This window comes from Maudiozyma barnettii (genome assembly GCF_903064755.1).
Source record: "Maudiozyma barnettii strain CLIB 1767 genome assembly, contig: KABA2_01, whole genome shotgun sequence".
In the NCBI taxonomy this organism is placed as follows: Eukaryota; Fungi; Ascomycota; class Saccharomycetes; order Saccharomycetales; family Saccharomycetaceae; genus Maudiozyma; species Maudiozyma barnettii.
The window spans coordinates 1,394,890-1,416,266 of record NW_024545238.1 but is presented as its reverse complement, the minus strand read 5'-3'; the positions used below and the strand labels follow the sequence as shown (position 1 = coordinate 1,416,266).

At 33.6% G+C, this 21,377-nt stretch overlaps 8 protein-coding genes across 8 annotated transcripts; 5 read left to right on the top strand and 3 right to left on the bottom strand.

Annotated features, from left to right (window-relative positions):
• Nucleotides 1-315: 315 nt before the first annotated feature.
• On the top strand, nucleotides 316-3,066 carry MCM4 (MCM DNA helicase complex subunit MCM4; the record flags this gene model as incomplete). Its single annotated transcript, XM_041548540.1, has 1 exon — nucleotides 316-3,066. One exon carries the CDS (start codon nucleotides 316-318, stop codon nucleotides 3,064-3,066), a length of 2,751 nt encoding a protein of 916 aa, XP_041404474.1.
• A 680-nt stretch (nucleotides 3,067-3,746) lies between these two features.
• Nucleotides 3,747-4,127, top strand: ATP20 (F1F0 ATP synthase subunit g; the record flags this gene model as incomplete). The annotated part of the gene is made up of 1 exon (XM_041548539.1): nucleotides 3,747-4,127. The coding sequence occupies one exon, from the start codon at nucleotides 3,747-3,749 to the stop codon at nucleotides 4,125-4,127; it is 381 nt and encodes a 126-aa protein (XP_041404473.1).
• Nucleotides 4,128-4,500: 373 nt separating this feature from the next.
• Nucleotides 4,501-5,964, bottom strand: NUP49 (FG-nucleoporin NUP49; the record flags this gene model as incomplete). The annotated part of the gene is made up of 1 exon (XM_041548538.1): nucleotides 4,501-5,964. The coding sequence occupies one exon, from the start codon at nucleotides 5,962-5,964 to the stop codon at nucleotides 4,501-4,503; it is 1,464 nt and encodes a 487-aa protein (XP_041404472.1).
• An 855-nt stretch (nucleotides 5,965-6,819) lies between these two features.
• XRN1 (chromatin-binding exonuclease XRN1) lies at nucleotides 6,820-11,607 on the top strand (the record flags this gene model as incomplete). Its single annotated transcript, XM_041548537.1, has 1 exon — nucleotides 6,820-11,607. The coding sequence occupies one exon, from the start codon at nucleotides 6,820-6,822 to the stop codon at nucleotides 11,605-11,607; it is 4,788 nt and encodes a 1,595-aa protein (XP_041404471.1).
• A 196-nt stretch (nucleotides 11,608-11,803) lies between these two features.
• On the bottom strand, nucleotides 11,804-12,586 carry BUD13 (Bud13p; the record flags this gene model as incomplete). Its single annotated transcript, XM_041548536.1, has 1 exon — nucleotides 11,804-12,586. One exon carries the CDS (start codon nucleotides 12,584-12,586, stop codon nucleotides 11,804-11,806), a length of 783 nt encoding a protein of 260 aa, XP_041404470.1.
• Nucleotides 12,587-12,928: 342 nt separating this feature from the next.
• On the top strand, nucleotides 12,929-14,200 carry SAE2 (ssDNA endodeoxyribonuclease SAE2; the record flags this gene model as incomplete). Its single annotated transcript, XM_041548535.1, has 1 exon — nucleotides 12,929-14,200. The coding sequence occupies one exon, from the start codon at nucleotides 12,929-12,931 to the stop codon at nucleotides 14,198-14,200; it is 1,272 nt and encodes a 423-aa protein (XP_041404469.1).
• A 329-nt stretch (nucleotides 14,201-14,529) lies between these two features.
• Nucleotides 14,530-16,110, top strand: KABA2_01S13442 (uncharacterized protein; the record flags this gene model as incomplete). Its single annotated transcript, XM_041548534.1, has 1 exon — nucleotides 14,530-16,110. The coding sequence occupies one exon, from the start codon at nucleotides 14,530-14,532 to the stop codon at nucleotides 16,108-16,110; it is 1,581 nt and encodes a 526-aa protein (XP_041404468.1).
• Nucleotides 16,111-16,824: 714 nt separating this feature from the next.
• MPT5 (Mpt5p) lies at nucleotides 16,825-19,488 on the bottom strand (the record flags this gene model as incomplete). Its single annotated transcript, XM_041548533.1, has 1 exon — nucleotides 16,825-19,488. The coding sequence occupies one exon, from the start codon at nucleotides 19,486-19,488 to the stop codon at nucleotides 16,825-16,827; it is 2,664 nt and encodes an 887-aa protein (XP_041404467.1).
• Between the last annotated feature and the right edge of the window lie 1,889 nt (nucleotides 19,489-21,377).

Below are 21,377 nucleotides of genomic sequence, written 5' to 3'. Positions count from 1 at the left end.
TGGTTGCAATGCCATTACCCGCAAATTTCTGAAATTTAATTATGTTACCGGATTAGGAAATTTGATTGCATGCAGACCCGAAAAAAAAAAGAACGAAAATTTATGCAAACTCGAAAGCACACGATATTTTCCACACTCGACACATTAAAAACTAACTAATTATGAGTTTAACGTTTAGTAAGATAGCCGCATTTCTTTACCAAGGTGATATCGTTAGTTCCAAATACTTCTAACATATTAAAAAAAAATATTGTGATTTTTCCTTTCTTGTAACAATCTAGGAACTCAAACGACAGAAATATAGCCACCCGAAACATGTCTGATCAACCAAGTTCTCCAGCTCCAAGTTCACCAGGACCAACTCCAACGCAACCAGACTCTGCTCCACCTAATCAGTCGTCTCCTGCTAGACTGTTCTATAACTCTTCCTCCTCTCAAGGTGATACATACGATACCAATTCTGCTGCTAGAAGAGTGGGAAGCAGTCAAAATAATCGTTTTGGATCCTCTCCATTCAACTACCCATCATCTTCTCAAAACCATTCTTCCGATATCAATGGTAGCTCAGCTAGACCAAATTTACACTCAGCCGCCACTCCTAGTGCTAACAGATTTTCGAGTATCAGAAGTGAAGCATCTGCCAATGGCTCCAATTCTTCATCCAGTTTCAGAAGAAGAAGAAATGATGTACAAGGTTCCGATTTTTCGTCACCAAGAAGATTCTTCTCTGGTGCTCCTAACTCGCAACAACATAGCTCCAGCTCTGATGCTCCATCTGAAGCAAACGAACCAGTTAGGATTATTTGGGGTACGAATGTTAGTATCCAGGAATGTGCTAATAACTTTCGTAATTTCCTAATGTCTTTCAAATATAAGTACCGTAAGACACTTGATGAACGTGAAGCATTCATCGATACCACTACAGATGAAGAATTGTATTATGTAAACCATTTAAATGAAATGAGAGAATTAGGTACCACAAACTTGAACTTAGATGCGAGAAATCTCTTGGCTTACAAACCAACAGAAGAATTGTATTATCAATTATTAAATTACCCTCAAGAAGTTATATCAATCATGGATCAAACCATTAAGGACTGTATGGTCTCACTAGTGGTTGATAATCATCTAGATTTCAACCTTGATGACATTGAAACAAAATTCTATAAAGTTAGACCTTATAACGTTGAATCAGCAAGAGGTATGCGTGAATTGAATCCAAATGATATAGATAAATTGATTAGTTTGAAAGGTCTGATATTAAGAACTACCCCAGTTATTCCTGATATGAAGGTCGCCTTCTTTAAATGTAATGTATGTGACCATACAATGGCAGTAGAGATCGATAGAGGGGTCATCCAAGAACCAGCAAGATGTGAACGTATTGATTGTAATGAACCAAACTCAATGTCCCTAATTCACAATAGATGCTCCTTTGCTGATAAACAAGTTATCAAGCTACAGGAAACCCCAGACTTAGTCCCAGATGGTCAAACCCCTCATTCTGTATCACTATGTGTATACGATGAATTAGTCGATTCCTGTAGAGCTGGTGATAGAATTGAAGTAACTGGTACATTTAGATCCATACCTATTAGGGCTAATTCCAAGCAAAGAATACTGAAGGCCTTATACAAAACATACATTGATGTTGTTCATGTGAAAAAGGTTTCCGATAAGAGACTAGATGTCGATACTTCTACTGTGGAACAAGAGCTTTTGCAAAATAAACTAAATCATGGAGAAGTAGAATTGACAAGAAATGTCACAGATTCTGATATCGCCAAAATTCATGAAGTTGCAAAAAGAGAGGATCTATACAATTTACTGTCTAGATCAATCTCTCCAAGTATTTTTGAACTAGATGACGTGAAAAAGGGTATTCTGTTACAATTATTCGGTGGTACTAATAAACATTTTAATAAAGGTGGTCGTTATAGAGGTGATATCAACATTTTATTGTGTGGTGATCCATCTACCGCTAAATCTCAAATCCTTCAATATGTTCACAAAATTGCTCCTCGTGGTGTATACACATCTGGTAAGGGTTCTTCCGCGGTTGGTTTAACTGCCTACATCACTAGAGACGTTGACACAAACCAACTGGTTCTAGAAAGTGGTGCCTTAGTGTTATCTGATGGTGGTATTTGTTGTATTGATGAATTTGATAAGATGAGTGATTCTACCAGATCTGTTTTACATGAAGTAATGGAACAACAAACAATTTCTGTAGCCAAAGCTGGTATCATAACAACCTTGAATGCTAGAACGTCTATTCTGGCTAGTGCTAACCCTATCGGTTCTCGTTACAATCCAAATCTTCCTGTGACTGAAAATATCGACTTACCACCACCTTTGCTATCCAGGTTTGATTTGGTTTACTTAGTGTTGGATAAGGTTGACGAATCAAATGACAGGGAATTAGCAAACCATTTAACTGCTTTATACCTAGAAGATAAACCGCAGCATGTTTCTCAGGATGATATCCTACCTGTTGAATTTTTGACAATGTACATCAACTATGCCAAGGAGCATATTCATCCAGTGATCACCAACACTGCCAAGACCGAGTTGGTCAGAGCATATGTCGGTATGAGAAAGATGGGTGATGATTCTAGATCGGACGAAAAAAGAATCACAGCCACGACAAGACAACTGGAGAGTATGATCCGTCTATCGGAAGCTCATGCTAAGATGAGATTATCTGAAACTGTTGAATTAGAAGATGTACATGAAGCTGTTAGATTAATTAAGACAGCTATAAAGGACTATGCTACAGATCCCAAGACCGGTAAGATCGATATGAACCTTGTTCAAACAGGTAAATCGGTCATTCAAAGAAAATTGCAAGAGGATCTAACAAGGGAAATTGTTAAGATCTTGACCGAACACACCTCTGACTCGATGAGTTTTAATGAATTAAACAAACAAATAAACGAACACTCACAAGATAGAGTTGATTCATCTGATATATCGGACGTATTGGCTAGGTTAATACAGGAGGACAAAATCATAGTCTTAGGTGAAGGTGTAAGAAGATCGATTCGTCTAAATAGACGTGTTTAATTATTGAGAAGAGATCATTAAAGGGGAACTCTCTTACAATAATTTGTTCTGATCAACTATATAATCATATATGTTAAAACTCCCCAATTTGTAATTATATTATTCTAAATTTAATTTTTCAGTGTTGATATTGATAGAGAAAACAGCTATATATATATTTGAGGTAAGAGTTCGGTTAGACTACTAATACAGCTTGTAGTTATCTATCGTACCTCTCAATCCATCTATCCGAACTTTCTCCATATATTCCAACCGTTATCGATTACTTATTAGAATATCTTACTTCAAGCCTATATAAGGTGAATATCATTTGTAATTATTCAATATGATTGGTCGAGCAAGCTTCCCTCGGGCTTTTCGATAAAATTCCTTTAAAACGGACATTTTTTAAAATTGACGAAACTCATTTCAAGAAAAAGTTTCAATTAAAAAGTCAACTGCATCTTTAGGGATAACGACATTTCTAAGACAACAAAAGATTATTAGAAAATCCTATAGATAACAATTATACCTTATTTCTGTTTGATTTATCCATATCATATTTTCAACATTCAGCACCCTGTTCCTATAATTAGATCTATTGAGAAGATTAAAATATATCTAAATATTAAATAACTGTCTGCTCATCAATCACCCAAAAAATAAAACTAAAAAACAAATAATTAGTCAAAACTGAAATCATGCTAGCCAGAATCCAAACTGCAGGAACCAGTCTATTAACTAAGACTGCAGCTTTAGTGACAAAGACCGTCGAAAAGACCGTGTACTGTGGTAAAGTCACTGGCGAACTTTCGAAGCAAATCTACAAATCTGAGAAGTTACAACCGCCATCTTTAGATGAATTTAAATCTGTTTACATGAACCTATACACCAATTCTTTAAGATACATTAAAACACCACAGCAAGCTGTTAACTGTGTCAAGGCCTCTGGAAAAAATGATCTTTTGAAGTACGGTGCTGTTGGTATTCAATTACTAGGGTTCTACTCAGTTGGTGAAGTTATTGGCAGAAGAAAGCTGGTTGGTTACAACTGCTATACGGAGAAGGTAATCCACCATTGAACTTGAATGAAGAGTATAATCTTTTACCTTGCAAGTCCTCACTTTAATTTATATATTCGAGATTATTTAACTTGTTACATATCGCAAATACTAGTATTCCATAATCTAAACAATCACCGCGAATGTCTTTCATATTAAGAACGACATCATTCTATGAAGGACAGCCTACATACATACATATATATATATAATCCAAATAGATACCCTTGGCATACCTAGGTATAAGTCCATGTTTAGTTACAATTACAGTAAATAATAGATATGCATTTAAATTTATTTTTTATGGAATTACATAATAGATTTCTCGTAGAGATTGATGAGTTCTTTTGGGCCATTTTTTTTATTAACACCACAGAACCACAGTACAATGCTATCAATTAGATTGAGCATCTCTGATATGCTGATGAAGTACTGCTATTCTTTGTGCAATGTCCATGAAAAGATTAAACTCTTCTATAACGGTATTAATGATTGCATGCAGACCAGATTTCAAAGACACAAAATCGTTAAACTCCATACTATTTTTAACACCACTACCATTATTCAAGATTGGATCAGAACTACCTATAACTTCGTTATTTATACCATTAATAGTATTCTCAATATCAGATAAGACCCTAGAGTATTCATCCAATTTTGAATTATACACTTGAATTCTATGCTGAAAGAATTTATCTAGTTCCATGGACGACACTTTACTGCCTGGAGTTAATAGTTGTTGTAGTAATATCGAAAATGTTTGAGTATCAGCAATATTATAGTCTGTTAAATCTTTAATTGCTTTAATTTTCTTTAAATCTTGTGCTAATAGTTGATTTGTCTGAGATTGAGTCTTCAATAGATACTGTATATCACGAGGTACGGAGTCTATTAATTCGATATGTTCACTGTGTTCTGATTTCAAATTTTGGGATATTTGCACTTGTCTCTGTATATATTGGTCTAATTGTTCGATTTCTTGTTTCAATTGTGGTGGTAAATCCGATATCCTTGTCAATGGATTGACAGGCAACTGTGATATTTGTTGTAAAGCTGAAATCTGTTGCTGTTGTTGCTGTTGTTGCTGATTACCAAATAGACCGCCACCTAATGAATTGTTATTATTATTACCAAACAACCCACCACCAGTAGTCGCTGAAGCATTGGTATTGTTACCAAATAGACCACCTCCAGTTGCAGGTTTTCCGCCAAACAAACCACCTGTAGTGGCTGGCTTTGCACCAAATAGTCCACCAGAAGGCGCAGCTGTATTGTTATTACCAAATAATCCACCTGTAGCTGGGGTAGCTGGTTTCGCACCAAATAAACCTCCTGTCGAAGATGAAGTCATATTGTTAGTAGCCCCACCAAACAATCCACCTGTAGCTGGCGCCGCTGGTTTAGCACCAAACAAACCACCGGTAGTAGGTGCTGTGTTATTATTATTAATATTATTAGTGGAGCTGAATAATCCACCTGTAGCAGGAGCAGCAGGTTTAGTACCAAATAAACCACCGGTAGCAGGTGCTGTGTTATTGTTATTAGCTGCACCAAACAGACCACCAGTAGCAGGAGCTGCGTTATTGTTATTCGTTGCTCCAAACATACCTCCTCCTACACCCGGTACAGCCGCATTATTATTATTAATATTATTATTAGTTGCACCAAATAGTCCACCTGAAGTGGCACCTGTTGGTTTATTCCCAAACAACCCACCTGCAGTGTTTCCTGAAGTGTTGTTTGCAGCATTATTCTGCCCAAAACTGAAACCTGTATTAACGCCTGCCGTACTATTCATGTTACCTTGATTCTGACCAAACAGCGACCCTGTGGAAGCTGGTTTCCCTAAATTGAACATCTTATTTCACGATAGATCAAAAAAAAAGAGAATGTGTATTTCTGTCGTTAAAACGGTTAAGCCAAAGCACAAAAATCACTCAATTGTATTTAAAATGGTTTCACAATCGGTGCAAATATAATTCCTCCAGTGCTAGACCCTAGTTTCACTTAAAACTCCTCGCAATCTTGTCATCTAACGTCTATTCCATATCCTTTAATATCTATCACATTAAAAAAGGCCCAAATACGAAAACAAATTTCAACTCAAAATTTTTAACGTATAAAGTGATAACATGACGTGACAGTCCGGGTAACACAACGCTTACTCAATTTTATTACGGAAAATATTCGCTGTTAGGCAACAAAGGAAGGGAGGCGGGTTGAGAAGTTGAGAGGACAACGATACTTACTACTCCAAGAAGACAATAACCATTAGAATAATTGAAGGTTAAGGATGGGAAAAGAGGGAATTGCCTCACTAGCAGCAATTATTAGTCTCTATAAGACAACATCTAGATACACAGATATATATCTATTTATCTTTTGCTGATATAAATATTGTTCCTCCTTTAATTTGCTGAAAGAAAGAAGCATAAAGACAAGGTAAAAAAAGGGCGCTAGAGAAATAAAAGAAACAGCGACTACAGAAGTTAGAATTGAAATAAGGTTGTGTTTTGTTTTTGTACTATATTTATTTGCAATTGTTATCTACCGAATTAAGTGTAATCAATTGAAATACACAGTTTCAGAAAGTAATTAACCAGTTTTGTAAATATATCGGAATAAAGCAGGTTAAAATTAAGACCTTTTTTATTTTTTTATTTTAAAACAACAACTACATTAAACGAAATATTAAGTCAATAAATAGACAAATATGGGTATTCCAAAGTTTTTCAGGTATATCTCTGAGAGATGGCCTATGATTTCTCAATTGATTGAAGGTAATGATATTCCAGAGTTTGACAACTTGTATTTAGATATGAACTCTATTTTGCATAACTGTACTCACGGTAATGACGATGATATTACAAAGAGACTATCTGAGGAAGAAGTATTTGCCAAGATTTTTTCATATGTAGACCATTTATTCCAAACTATCAAGCCTCAGAAAGTGTTTTACATGGCAATTGATGGTGTTGCACCCCGTGCTAAAATGAATCAACAGAGAGCTCGTAGATTTAGGACCGCGATGGATGCTGAACATGCTTTACAAAAAGCTATCAAAAATGGTGAACCGATACCTAGTGGAGAACCATTCGATTCCAATTGTATTACACCAGGTACCGAGTTTATGGCTAAATTAACTACAAACTTGAAATATTATGTCCATGACAAAGTGACTAATGACTCCAGATGGAGAAATGTCGAAATTATATTCTCAGGTCATGAAGTCCCAGGGGAAGGTGAACATAAAATTATGGATTTCATCAGAAAGTTAAGAGCTCAAGATGGATTTGATAATAATACAAGACATTGTATCTACGGTTTGGATGCAGATTTGATTATGTTATCTCTTTCAGCACATGCTCCACATTTTGCCCTTCTGAGAGAAGAAGTCACATTTGGCAGAAGAAGTAAACAACAGACGTCATTAGAGACCCAAAACTTTTATTTGTTGCATATTTCATTATTAAGAGAATATTTAGAACTTGAGTTCAATGAAATCTCTGATGAATTGAAATTTAAATATGATTTCGAGAGGATCCTGGACGATTTTATCCTTATCATGTTCGTCATCGGTAATGATTTCTTACCTAATTTGCCTGACTTGCATCTAAACAAAGGTGCGTTCCCTGTAATATTACAAACTTTTAAAGAAGCTTTACTCCATCTAGATGGTTATATTAACGAACATGGTAAGATCAACCTACATAGATTAAAAGTATGGTTGGATTATTTATCTCAATTCGAATTAATGAATTTCGAAAGGAAGGATATCGATGTTGAATGGTTTAACCAACAATTAGAGAATATCTCATTGGAAGGTGAAAGAAAGAGAGCTCGTATGGGTAAAAAATTGTTACTAAAACAACAAAAGAAAATCGTAGGGTTTGTTAAACCATGGGTATTAAAGATTGTTAATGAAACATACCCATTAGATATTTCTGATGAGAAGATTCCGACTATCGAATTGGCCGATGAACATATCATTGAAAACTTACCATTCTTAAAGGAATTTGCACATGAATTGGGTCTATTTGTGGTACATTCAAAATCAAAGGATGTGTATTATTTGAAATTAGATGTCGATGGTATAAATCCTAATGAAACTGAAGACGAAAAAAATGACCGTATTGCTGGTATAAGAAAGACAATCAGAAAGTACCAACAAGCCATACTAGTTGAGGATTCGGATGAATTGGACAGAGAACAAGCTTTGTATAATGACAGATTCGAAGTATGGAAAGAGAAATATTATCAAGACAAATTCGGTTATACTTTTACCAAAAAGAGTAAAAAATCTTCAAAGATCCACACAAAACCAGTGGATGAAGATTTTGTAGAAAAACAACAAGTTGCTGAAAGTGTTGGAATTGAAACTGAGAATGGTAATGACAATTCCAGTACAGAAATCGAAAAGGAACATGAAAATAACAGTAATGTTGACGATGGTAATAAAGATGTTGTAACATTAACTCAAAACTATGTCGAAGGGTTGCAATGGGTTTTATATTATTATTACCGTGGTTGTCCATCTTGGGGATGGTACTTCCAATACCATTATGCACCAAGAATTTCTGATTTATCCAAGGGTATCGACCAAATTATTAAGTTTGATCAAGGTGAACCATTTACACCTTTCCAACAATTGATGGCAGTTTTACCAGAAAGATCAAAGACCCTATTACCTCCAGCACTAAGACCACTTATGTATGACCCTAAGTCACCTATTCTAGACTTTTACCCTGCTGAGGTTGAGCTAGATAAAAATGGGAAGACTGCAGATTGGGAAGCTGTTGTGAAAATATCGTTTGTAGATCAAAAGAGATTAGTGGAAGCTATGGCACCATATTTGACCAAATTAACTCCAGAAGAGAAGAAGAGAAATGGTCGTGGTAAAGAGTTGATTTTCACATTCAATCCACAAATCGACGAAATATATAAGAGTCCTTTAAGTGGTATATTCGGAGACATCGAACATAACCAATGTATCGAAAGGGAATATTTAGGTTACTCCATGGATGGTCTTGAATATAAATATGGTTTACTTCCAAATGCTAAATCTGGTGCTGATTTATTGGCAGGTTTCCCAACGCTAGCCACTATTCCTTACAAGAACAAACTAGAATACAATGAAAGTATGGTCTTCCAGCAACCGTCTAAGCAACAATCTATGTGTCTATATGTGGAAGATGTTTACCAAGAAAATAATTTGACTATCGAGGAATTAGCTAAGAGATATTTGAACAAAGTTATTTACACCAGATGGCCATACATGAGAGAAACAAAACTTCTTTCGATATCTACTGGTAAGAAGTTCTTGGAATTCAATGAATATAAAGATGCTAAAGGTAAGCATCACTTTAAGATAATCGAAAGACAATGTGACAATCATGAACAAAGAGACTTTGAATCGCAAAAGAGATCTATGCTGAGAAATTACAAGAAGAAATCTGCTGTCATTTTAGATAATATTCGTGCTATCATCACCGTTATTCCAGTTACTGGTCTAATGAGAAATGAGGATGGTGCTTATATGAAAACATTTGGCGAAGTCCCAGAAAACTTTCCTCTGCAATTGATGGTTGAAAGTGTCTCTAACAAGGACGAAAGATATATCGAAAGGCCACCAAAGCCAATTAATATTGAATTCCCAATGGGGTCTCGTGTTATTTTCCTTGGTGATTACGCATATGGTGGTGAAACTACTATCGACGATTATTCCAGCGAAAAAAGATTAAAGATTACTGTCAAAAAGAGATTCCTTCAAGCTGAACCTATAATTGGAAAAGAGAGAGTTAAGAATGATAATGCGTTAGTTCAATATCTCCCATCTTACATTGTTTCCAAGAAGTTAAATATCAACAGACTATTTTTGTCAAGAATTACATCAAAATTCCTGATTTCTGACATTGATGGAAGACGTGTGGATATTGGTATCCCAGTTAAATTTGAATCCCAACACAAAAAAGTGCTTGGCTATGCTAGAAGAAACACCAAAGGTTGGGAATACTCCACTATTACAATGAATTTGTTGAGAGAATACAAAATCAGATTCCCAGACTTTTTTGCAAGAATGGAGAAGGTTGGTAACGATATTCCAAGTATTGAAAAGCTGTACCCTGAAATGCCAATGAAGGAAAGTGTAAAGATTTTGGATCAAGTCAAGACCTGGTTGAAACATGTCACTGAGAACTTTGTCACTGTATCATTAGAAAGTGATTCCCTAACTAAGGCATCTATCGCTGAAGTCGAAAACTACATAATTGCCAATGTTGCAGCAATCGAACAACAAAACGAAACTAAACAACTTGCAAAGGTTCCTCGTGAAGCTGTTCTGAACCCAAGAGATTCTTTAACTTTGTTACGTTCCCAAAAATTTAGCCTAGGTGACCGTGTTATATATGTTCAAGATTCTGGTAAGGTACCACTATTTTCCAGGGGTACGGTTGTAGGTTATACTACACTGGGTGCAAATCTGTCAATCCAAGTTCTGTTTGACCATGAAATTATTGCGGGAAATACATTCGGTGGCAGATTAAGAACCAAGAGAGGTATCGGTTTAGACTCATCGTTTCTGTTGAATATTACTGAGAGACAGTTTATCTATCACTCAAGAGCTTCTAAGAAGCACACAACTGCAACTCCTCGAAAGGAAAAATTGAGTAAGGAAGAGATTGTGAGGAGAAAACAGATCCTACATCAAAAGGTAGAGAGGGAATCTGAAAATCTGAGAAAGAAGGCTGCCCACGACCTATTGAATGTTATTCAAAAAAAGGAGACCTCTGCAACTGAAGAGAAAAAGGTGGATCAGGAGTCAGCTAGGGCCGAAGTCGAAAAGCTTGGATCACTAGAGGATAAATCTAAGACGTTAAAGAAAACGGAGCAAACTGCTCCTCTTCCAAATACACAAGTAGCCAACTCTGTGTTCTATGCTGTGCTAAATCAATATGATCCAGCCACAGCACCTGCCCAAGCTATTGCCCCACAAGTAATGAGCCACCCTGCATCTCACACTTTAGACCCTGCTGGATTACCTTATCATATATCCAATGGCGCTGCTCCCCCATTAGGACCAATTCAAGGAGTTCCTCCAATCGGTACCCATCCTGTGCCAATGGGGTTCCCAATGGGTATGAACGGACCAAATCCAATGAATATGCCAATGGGGGTTCCACCAAATGGTAACTTCCCACCTCCACCGATGGGAAATAGAAACTTCAACGGTGGGTTACCAAATGTTGGTGGGCATAAACAAAAACATGGTAAACCAACTAAACCACACTCTGATGGAAAGTCATCCAAGGACTCTGGAAAGTATAATGCTGGCAGTAAGAACAAGGACAAAGTAAAGCCAAATGATAGTCATAAAAACAGGAACAAACAATACAACAATAAAGATTCATCCAAGACCCATGACGATTCCAAGAAACCAATAAAACCCATAATCTTGAAGAGAAAACCCGAAAATAAGGAAGATTCAAAACTAGCCACCGATTGATGGTTACAATGAACATTTCAAATAAATTTTTCGTAACTTTTTTTATTTCATTAAACAAGCGTGCTCATTTGGAGTGAAACCAACAATATGTTATTTATGAGAATTATGTATCTATGTAAATTTTTAATAGAGGACAGCTCTCATATTTACGAATCAATCGTTCAATATTTTCCACTGTAGGGAGACAATCGATATGCTAATAATCTTCTTGCATAGTAAACTTTTCAACCTTTTGTTGTTCAATTTCAGCTTTCCGCTCAAACCATTTTGCTTCAAAACCTGTTGATCTATCGACTCCATCCCATCTAGCACCAGGTATAACACCAAATCTGTTTTCAGAAGATATTTTATCATATTGTCGCCTACCTAAGAATGATACATTTTTTGAATTTCCTGTTTCATCATGGCTGCTGAATGCAGAGGCTGGATCTATAAAATCATTATTGGCATTAGATTGCCCATTTCGACTCTTCAACGATGCATATGTTAGTTCGTTTTCCCGCATATATTTTTGTACTTCACCTTTGTTTAGTTGATTCAATCTTTCTAATCTCATTTTTTCTCTTAAATCACTATCTGCAAGTCTCTGGGTTAATTGTTCTCCTGTTAAACGATGCCCTTTTTCATCTCTATGAATCGTATCTCTTTCATTTTGATTTATATTAACTTTAGAAACGAGTTCTATTGAAGTTGAAGAAGCAACCTTCTGATCATCTTTGGCTTCTATACCGGTTCTCTTGATTTCATCAACTATTTCGTTTGTGGCTGGGTTTTTCCATAAACTCTTCTTAGATTTTGAATCATTTATTAGCCCTGATTTATTCGGTATATCTTTAATATCTTGTGAAATATACTCTGTTATAGTCGTGTTTGCTGACCGTACTTTCTTTACCTCCTTTTTATCATCTTTGCTTCTGTTCTTGGACTTCTTATTCGAGGAAGACCCGTATGTTTTTGACAAATAATCATGCAATGACATTTTAAACTACTACAAGAAGTCTGAATCACAAATACCTTCCAAAATGTATGAAGTTAAATTTGAAATTTAAGTAATATCTGATTAATCGGTTATATTTTATTAGAATGAAGGATAGACCTGGTTATTGCTCTCTCTTTGTATTCTCATCGATGTTCAGATCCGGAAATTTTTAAAACTTTCTTGAATTTGAAGTTCAAAGTGATCCTTTCGGGTTTATTGACAATATTAAACTACTGTACAGACGATACATAAGAAGATGACCCGATGGGTTATTAAGAACTGAATAAAACATTTTCACAGATATCATCAATAAGATATGCTTTTGTAGATACGTTTCTACTAATGTCAAGGGATAATGAGGAAGATGTACTATTATCCGGTCTCCGAGTGTTGTTGACATTAAGTGTCGAGGAATTACTGGATGTCCAGCAGGATATAAATACCCAGCTGAGGAAGAGATTATATCAACCTAGAAATAGAATAAAACGGTCAGCTATAGAATCAAAAACAGAATATGGAAGACTGCCAAAGGAAGAACAATTAACCCGTGAGGAGTCACGCTCAAACATAATGCCAATAGCAGAACCCATCGAGAAAGATATAGTTGGAAGTATTAATTTAGTAAACGATAATGAACATGTGGAAAACTCAGAGGCTGAGTTTTCGGATGATACCGAAGATCTTATACTTACACAATTGGAATCAAGTAAAATATTGTGTCAGAATGTCATAGAAACCTCAAGACATTCCAAATTAGATGAACACAAAAATAGTACATCTGTATTTATTCCACCCAATTCCAAAATAGAGTTAACAAATACACAAGAATCAAATAATTCTAACTACTATGATGGGAATAAAAACATATATAGTTCGCCTCTCAAGGATTCTACAGATTCGTTTCGTGATTCTGATAAGACTGAAATACAGTTGCTTAAGTTTGAAGAAAATGTTCAACTTTCAAGAGCAAATTGTAATTCTAATGGGAAAAGAGTTCATATGCATTCTGAGAATGACCTTAATAAAACAAACTTGAAGTCTAAACTAATCAAGATGGAAGATCCAAATTCTCTAGTTAGACTTAATCCAGCACAGACTAATAGAAAGGAGAACAACGCCATGTCCCCACATATTAGAACTAGAAAGAAATTTGACTTCAATTTGAATCCACTTATTTCAAAACCTTGGATATTAGAAGACTTTAAACCAAATAAAGATGTTTCTGCTGTTAAACGAGGTAAGAGAAGATTAGAAGAATTCTATAAAAAAGCCGGGAAACCAATGGGAGCACAGATGGAGAACGATAAAGTAGAACATCCACTATTTGATATGTCATTTGATATGCCATTTGATAATTTAAGACAAAGAACCGATTCACCTCCTGGTTATGGTCGTTTAGATTTTCCAACAACACAAGAAAGAGAAGAAGACAAAATTGCTTCAAAGAAAATAATCTATAAGAAGACTATGAAGAGATTTCTTTCTTCTGTAAACTATAGAATACCACCTCAAGAACGGGAATTCTTGTTTAAAAGGGAAGAATTCAATGAGGCAGTCAATGACTCAGATTTTAAATGGGATCCTACAACTCTTAAAATATACCCTTCTGCATGATTATGTTGGTGGATCAAAATGGGAAAATAGACTTATTGCACCAATAGACACAACTAGAGAGAAAAAAAAGTTAGTAAATAGACTAATCGTAATCTCTATCTTTCAATCCACTGTCATCAACAATTATTCATTTTTTTACGTTTATTGCATACAAAAAATTTAAAGCCCTTCGATAAGATGGAAAATTAAAATAGTTACATCAAACACCACATATATATGTCATAAAACGTACTGATGTTACACCTGAATTAAAAGTAATATATACAAACTAAATAACCCTATAAATAGGTAATATTTAACTTCTGGTACGTAAGATAACCTTGCAATGAATGTCTAACCCACCGAGAGAATTACCAGGGTTATATTACGATACTGAAAGAAGGAAATACTTCCCATTAACACAACAGAGACGTAACCAATTTAAGAAGCAAAAGCTCGATTCACAATTACAAAATCAAAATGTTACTTATTGGGATAAATGTTTTCTAGATTATTCGGAATATGTGAAAGATCCAACAACTAGAAGCCCCGCTTTTACTAATGAAGATTTATATGTGATTTGCAATATCATGGCTCTGAAGGAAAGGGGTGCCAATTTATTCAACGAATTATCCATCAAACCAATAGATATAACTTTTGGAGGTTACTCAAATAAATTATTAGGTTCGTTTTCTTTCAGTGGTGGCTATAGATACTGGTGTATCTTGTCAGATGGTCGAATTTTAGTCTATGAAAAAGATACGCAGTACAACCAGTGGGATATCAAAACTTATGAACACAACATAACGGGGATTGACGAGCTAAATTTTAATCCGAGGTTTGAAGAATTGACTATTTTTAATGTGAAAAGGTCTTGGAATAATATATTTATTCATTATAAAGTAAAACAAAAGAGAACTACGTCTGGGCCGAATGAATTACCTTCATCAACAACGCAGCACTTATTTCATCAAATTTCTAACTCCCTGAGGCTCAATAGTAACGAAAATCCCTACTTGAAATGTTTTACAAAGTTAGGAATGAAGGAATTTGATAACATAAATGATTCTATTGCAACCAGCTATGGCCCTATCCTAGCAGTAAAGAAGAAACTTTTTATTTTTAATTGGCACAATATGAGCATCAAGACAAAACTTAAGTTTAACACTCAATCTGATATAACTGCTATAGCTTGTTATGACGAAAATACTTCACACTGTTATATTTATTGCGGTACAAGAAATGGATATCTGTACAAATTAACATTTTCAAAAAAATCTGGAGTAATGATACCTGAGATACTGTCCACTAAATGCTATAAAAATATCTGTAAGGTTTCATCAATTGTATCTATAGTAGCACTTTCCGGTAATAGAATAATGATATCTGGATTTATGAAAGATGCTGAGCTTCAATATCTCTTTATAATTGATCTCTTAGAATTGGATTCCAATGATAGTTATACTACTGCTAATCCCACAATTCTGGTAACAAAATTTAGGAATGCAACCAACGATACCGAAATATTATCCATATCTGATAATGAACAATATGTTTGCTATGGAAAACGGAATGATTTTGAAATGTTCTCCTTGAGACATAGAAATTATGAGCAGAACGGAAACTGCTATTGCCACCCTTATGCCTCTTCTCTTGATTTCTTGAGGAATTACCCTCCTGATCATTTATTTGGATTTAAGCTATCTAGCGTTTCGTTTACTAACAATAACTCTGTTTATAGGAATGAGAATATGAATTGCGTACATGAATGCTCTAGTATGAATATTATAGAGCCTGAGAAATACGATATCGACAATAACTGCAAAGAGGTAAGTTCATTAGTATTATTAATGTCCTTTCAATCTTCGAACGAGAACATTACGAATTCTTCCCTTCCCATTAATAAATTAATCAGTGCCTACATTTTTTAAGTATATTTATAAATCTTCCAAACAGTAACAAATAAAACGTTGTCGAGTCTAATATATTTTCTTCAATTATATAATTAAATAAATAAAAGAGGGAACAAAGTTCCCCTTTCAGTATCTTAGATAGTGGACAGTAAAAATGTAAATTTATAGTAGAGTACAATAGGATAAATGATAAAAATGAATTTTATAAGATGTTGTTAATGAGCAATCGCATCTGTTTTTATAGGGGATAATAGAAATCAAAAAAAAATATATATATGTATGAATGAATGAATGAATGAGTTGGAATAACATAGAAAGAAAATAAAAAAAACAGGTATGAAAAGAATAAATATATCAATAAAACTTGTATGCAAATAATTATGTGAATGAGTGAATGGTTTTAACATGAATATAATGAAGAAACGGGTATAAATACAATGTGAATGAGGGCTATGAAGGAAAATGTTTTTTTTTGGATTTAAATTTTTAGATGATTGGAAATTAACAAACGGATATCAAATAAAGTTCTATTGGGTCCCAGAGTTTAGACACAGTCTAATTGAAAAAATAATAGTAATAATAATATAAATGTAGGAAGTTTGAGTTTTTTTTGTTTTTAATTTTTTAAATTTTTTTTAACTTCTTCTCTTTTAATCTTTATACACGAGAAGAGAAGAGAAGATATAAGGTTTAAAATAATGTACATCATTATTTTAAGACCATTTTCACATATCAAAAATAGCCGAACGAATCATCAAAGCTGTCATTTCCGTTCACATTTGGAATGTTGTTGATACTGCCAAGTAGGGTACCATTATTGGCGTTGTTAGCATATATGTGAGGAGTTCCATTTGTTGTAGTTCCAGGATTCGTACCCATTGTTTGGAAAGGTTGATTAGGAAAAGGATTACTGACAACTCTTTGTTGAGGTTGTAAGGCCATATTTTTGAAATCATTAAAGTTACTGGAGTTATTTCTATCATTTGGGTTGTATGCAATGTTCAATGTGTTCATTAATGTTGGGGCGGTCATAAAATTGTTATTTGGGTTAGAACTATTCACAGTGGCACTACTAGTAGAACTATAACTAATGTTTTGCAGCAGATTACTTGAACTACTACTTGTACTAACATTTCTGTTATTATTACCAGCTGTTGTACCTAATTCGTTCATGAAAAATAGAGGTTGGGAAGAGATCATACCAGAATTTAAAGTCAGGTTAGCTAATGGCTTAGCCAAATCAAAGTCATCATCATAACTTAGACCATTTGGAACAGACAAACCATTGTTAGCTGTAGTGTTGGTGTTGGTGGCGAACGGCATAAATGGCTGTTCGGTCAGATACTCCATTTGTTGGGGTTGGTTGATACTCAAAGGTGAAGAATTTTGAGAATTAAATATGTTGGAGATCGAGGTTTGGATAGTACCGAGTGGTTGCTGTTGTTGTTGGGAAGCTAAAGGTGCAAAAGCAGGATTGACAGATAGTACGTTGCTACTGTTTCTTCTATGGTATGCATTTGCAGGCAAGGATACATGACGTTGATGTTGCTTTCTTTGATTTTCAGAAACTTGAAGCGATGTATTGTGAGAAGAAGTAGCTAATACCCTGTTGTTACTATTCTGTTCTTGGGAACTAACCAAGTTTGAAACAGTTTGTGTTGTGTCGTTGAAATCGATGTCACATAATTCTGCGTAGCCCTTCACTTTTAATTTGATCTTCTTTGCATAAGAAGTGGTCTTGATACTTGGCAACAAGTCCTTTGTTAGACGAATCAAAATATCGACCTTGGTTGTGAAGTCATGAGAGAAGTTCAAAAACTTTGGATTGTTTTTCAAAATGTAATCATTACCTTTATATTCTAAGATAATGGAATAATTCTTGGAGTCCAATAAAGTTTGTAATGCATAATTACCGAAATTATCTCTAATAAGAATATTCAATTTCATGGTGAAAATATCGATGATAGTCAATAAGATGTTCATTAAATTATTCATGACTTCATCAGTCATATTTGGATGAGTTTCTCCTTTAACAGCACCGATGACAGCACCAAATAATTTCTTGATAAATTTCTCGATAACATTTGATGAGAATTTCAAACAAGACAATTGACATAAATCGGTGGATAATTTGTTAAATATCTCGACTAACAAATAGAAATCCAAATCTCTGATATCTAATAGAAACTGGATAATATAATTCCCAAATTGATCATTGATCAAACCTGGTAAGAATTGGATAATATTGATAGATATTGTATAAATCTGTTGTAAAGTACAAACACTTAACAATTTCTGTAAGACACAACATCCATGTTTATGAGTAGAGATTGTGATAATGTTATTCTTTTCGACTATAGCATTAATGATGAAATCAAATTTTGTAGAAGGGAATTTGAAGATACATTTTTGAATTACATGATTCCCATTCAAATCATTTATCAATACAACTATTTGCTCGATCGATGTATAACTTGTAGAGAACCCTTTAACGATCAAATCAATTTGTGCTTCATTATCTACAGTGTCAATAATTTTTTGCAACGATCTTGTACCGTACTGATTGATGGAGATCTTAAACACATGAGGATAAATGGAATTAATCAATGTAGTTCTTTGTTCAATTGTTAAATATTCACAAAGCTTTTGAATCAAATAGTTACCAAAGGGGTCTAGAATCAAGTTAATGAAGTAAGGTTTGATTTGATCAAACATTAGATCTCTGACAAGATTTGATTCATTTGGAGAGTTTGATTCCAATTTCTTTTGAAGGAATCTACAACCAAATTGATCAGTTGCCAATTTCACATAATCCAATTCCTCTAAAGATGTTGAATTAATGTCCTCGATTGACGAAGGGGTTACAGAACTAGAAGACAACAAAGAAGGTGAAGAATTACCATTGCCGTTATCGTTATTATTATTATTATTATTATTATATTTACCTTTAGAATTCCCACTGTTATGCTTATTACTATTACTATTATTATGATGGTATTTCCCATTTGCCTTTGATTTTTTATTCTGTAAGTTATTATTATTATTACTACTATGTTTACCAAAGCCTCTCTGTTGTGAAGAACGATATTTATTATTATTATTATTATTATTATTATAATTCTCTTTCATTGGTACATTATCAAATTCCACAATAAGTGGTAAATTCCCATTCCCATTCCCATCTTTAGGAGAAAACATTACATTATTATTGTTGGTTAACATAGGAGAATGAGAATTTGTAGATGCGATGAATTGATTAAATGTGGATAAATCTAGGGATTGAGTCTTTTGATGATTTTTCTTATTATTCATTTGTCCAATGGGAGGAGGAGTCACTGGTTCTATTACCGATTGAATGGAGTTGACCGACAATTGAGATTGATGGTTATACGACATAAGCAGTGAGAATTATGATGATGATATGGGTTCTTTTTTAATACTTTTAGAAACGATTGCTTTGATATTCTTATTTTTTTTTAGTACTTGTAAAGTATGTCTTAAATATATTTAATAGGAGAAACAGGGGAAAAGAAAAGAAAAGAAAAAAGAAAACAGAGAACAAATTCTTAGAATTAGAATGATCTCAACGTAACCAGATAATTTAATTTAGTATAATTTAATATCTTAGTGAATATAAAACGAAATACCTAAAAGATTTTTAAAACAACGCAAATATAATATTACCTAGGAGAGGAAATAACAAAAAAATTAAAATGAATGATCTTAGAGAAAATGGGTTCTCTTTCTTTATATATGTATAATATTTCAATCTATCAAACAAAGACACAATAACAATTCGATATATCTATATATATATATAAATCTATTAAATGGAATTGATGTTAGTATATTTGAATGATCAATTGTTCTTCTTGAATGAATTAAATTATAATATTTGATAAATAAAAAAGTAAAGAAATAAAATAAATAAAATTAAAATATATTAGCAAGATGTATATATATGATAAGTGTTAATAAATTCTACTTTTAACTATTTAAACGGTGGCATCACATATTACATTATTAAGAAAGCCAAAGATAAAAAAGCAGAGAAGAAGAAGAAGAAAAAAAGGAATAGCAACAGCAATAGCAATAGTAATAATAATTATTACTATGTAAAAAATAAGAACAGGGTATAATAATAATAATAATAATAATTGAAAGAGAGGTTAATAAGTGTAGGAAAAGGCTACTCACTACTAAAATGATTTAATGCCTTTAAAGCTCAATTTAACTCAACTCAATTCAACTCAACCCAAATACCATTAATTATATTACTATTATGTTGTATTACTAGTACTAGTACTATTACCAACACTACTTACTCTACTGTGCAATATGTATACAATATAGGTACTAAGCAATCATATACCCGAACACCCAAACTCAACCCCAAAATCGAATCAAATCGAATCGAATCAAATCGAATCGCATCAAATTCAACATAATAAGAGAGAAAGAAAGGGGGAGAGAGAACCACGCACAAAAAAAGAGGGCGTATAATCAGAATCCAAGTAGAGAACAGCAATAATAATAATAATAATAATAATAATAATATTACGATGCCTCCTCTTCTTCAATAAATATGCACTCGGAAAGCAATAAGAAATTTACTAGAAGAAGAACCACAAATTTATTAATAATTTAATAAGGAAGAAGAAACAAAGAATGCATGAAAATTTGTTATTACTATTATTTAAGAGGGAAAAAAAACGAAATCACATTGCATCTCACTCTCTACGTTGAGAAGGACTTACAATTATTACACGAGCTAGTTAGATGATGATACATATAGCAGTAACAACAGAGAAATAGAGTAGAGAAACTAGAAACTGTCAAATAATCTTTATATATATTAACTAGTTATTACTAGTTAATATATAAAACGATGACATGTTCTAGACTTTCTTTAAATATAAAAGAGAGAGAGTATTATTACTACGAGTAGATACGATTATTTCATTCAAGTACTATTTACTTGTTAGAAAATTATGGATATATATATATATATAGATTAGTCTATTCTTAAACTAGTTATACAATATAACAAAACCCTAGTTGGATTAAATGAAATTCTTTTAAAATATATTGTAACTGCTATAACTATTTGATCCTTACTTTCTTATTACACATATATATTTTAAAATGGATTCGATACGTATATGTTAATATATGAATCAACAACCCAATCACCACACCCAGTTGTATTAATAATATTTAACAAAGCCCATAAATGAACGGTTATTTTGCTACTTTCTTTCTCTCTCGGCTTTTCTTTTTAAGTA